At 45.2% G+C, this 361-nt stretch overlaps 1 protein-coding gene across 1 annotated transcript in view; it reads left to right on the top strand.

Annotated features, from left to right (window-relative positions):
* The window catches only part of CSUI_007316 (protein kinase domain), a gene marked incomplete at its 3' end in the record, with an annotated part of 5,710 nt that extends 5,378 nt beyond the window's left edge, over positions 1 to 332 (top strand). The window contains exon 6 of the mRNA XM_068067462.1: positions 34 to 332. Within this exon, the coding sequence (XP_067920562.1) occupies positions 34 to 332 (299 nt within the window). The remainder of the gene's footprint in view (positions 1 to 33) is intronic.
* Between the last annotated feature and the right edge of the window lie 29 nt (positions 333 to 361).

Raw genomic sequence — 361 nt, 5'->3', positions numbered from 1 at the left:
TGTGTATGTATGTTGTCTGACACGTCGTTTCAGCTCGAGGAGAGCCTATCCACGAGGCTGTCTCTCAGACCATATCTCCTTTACCTCTTTCTTCTTTCCGTGAGATCCCAGTTGGAGGAGACAGAGAGAAGACAGATGCTCCTGTCCTTTCCACCTTAGTGGCTGTGAAAGATGAAGAAATCTCTCTAGTGTCTAAACAAGTTAGAGGAAAGATCACAAGAGACGCGAAAATTACAGAAGACCAATGGAACGATCTTCTTGATACTGTCTTCGGTGTATCTGCACAAGGCTTCAATGTCCTCGTCTCTCGTGCTGCCATAGAAAGAAAAGGTAAGCCCATCCATCTCTTTCTTTCTCTCTT

The sequence above is a fragment of the Cystoisospora suis genome (genome assembly GCF_002600585.1).
Source record: "Cystoisospora suis strain Wien I chromosome Unknown contig_3839, whole genome shotgun sequence".
In the NCBI taxonomy this organism is placed as follows: Eukaryota; Apicomplexa; class Conoidasida; order Eucoccidiorida; family Sarcocystidae; genus Cystoisospora; species Cystoisospora suis.
This window is presented reverse-complemented; position numbering and strand designations above follow the sequence as displayed.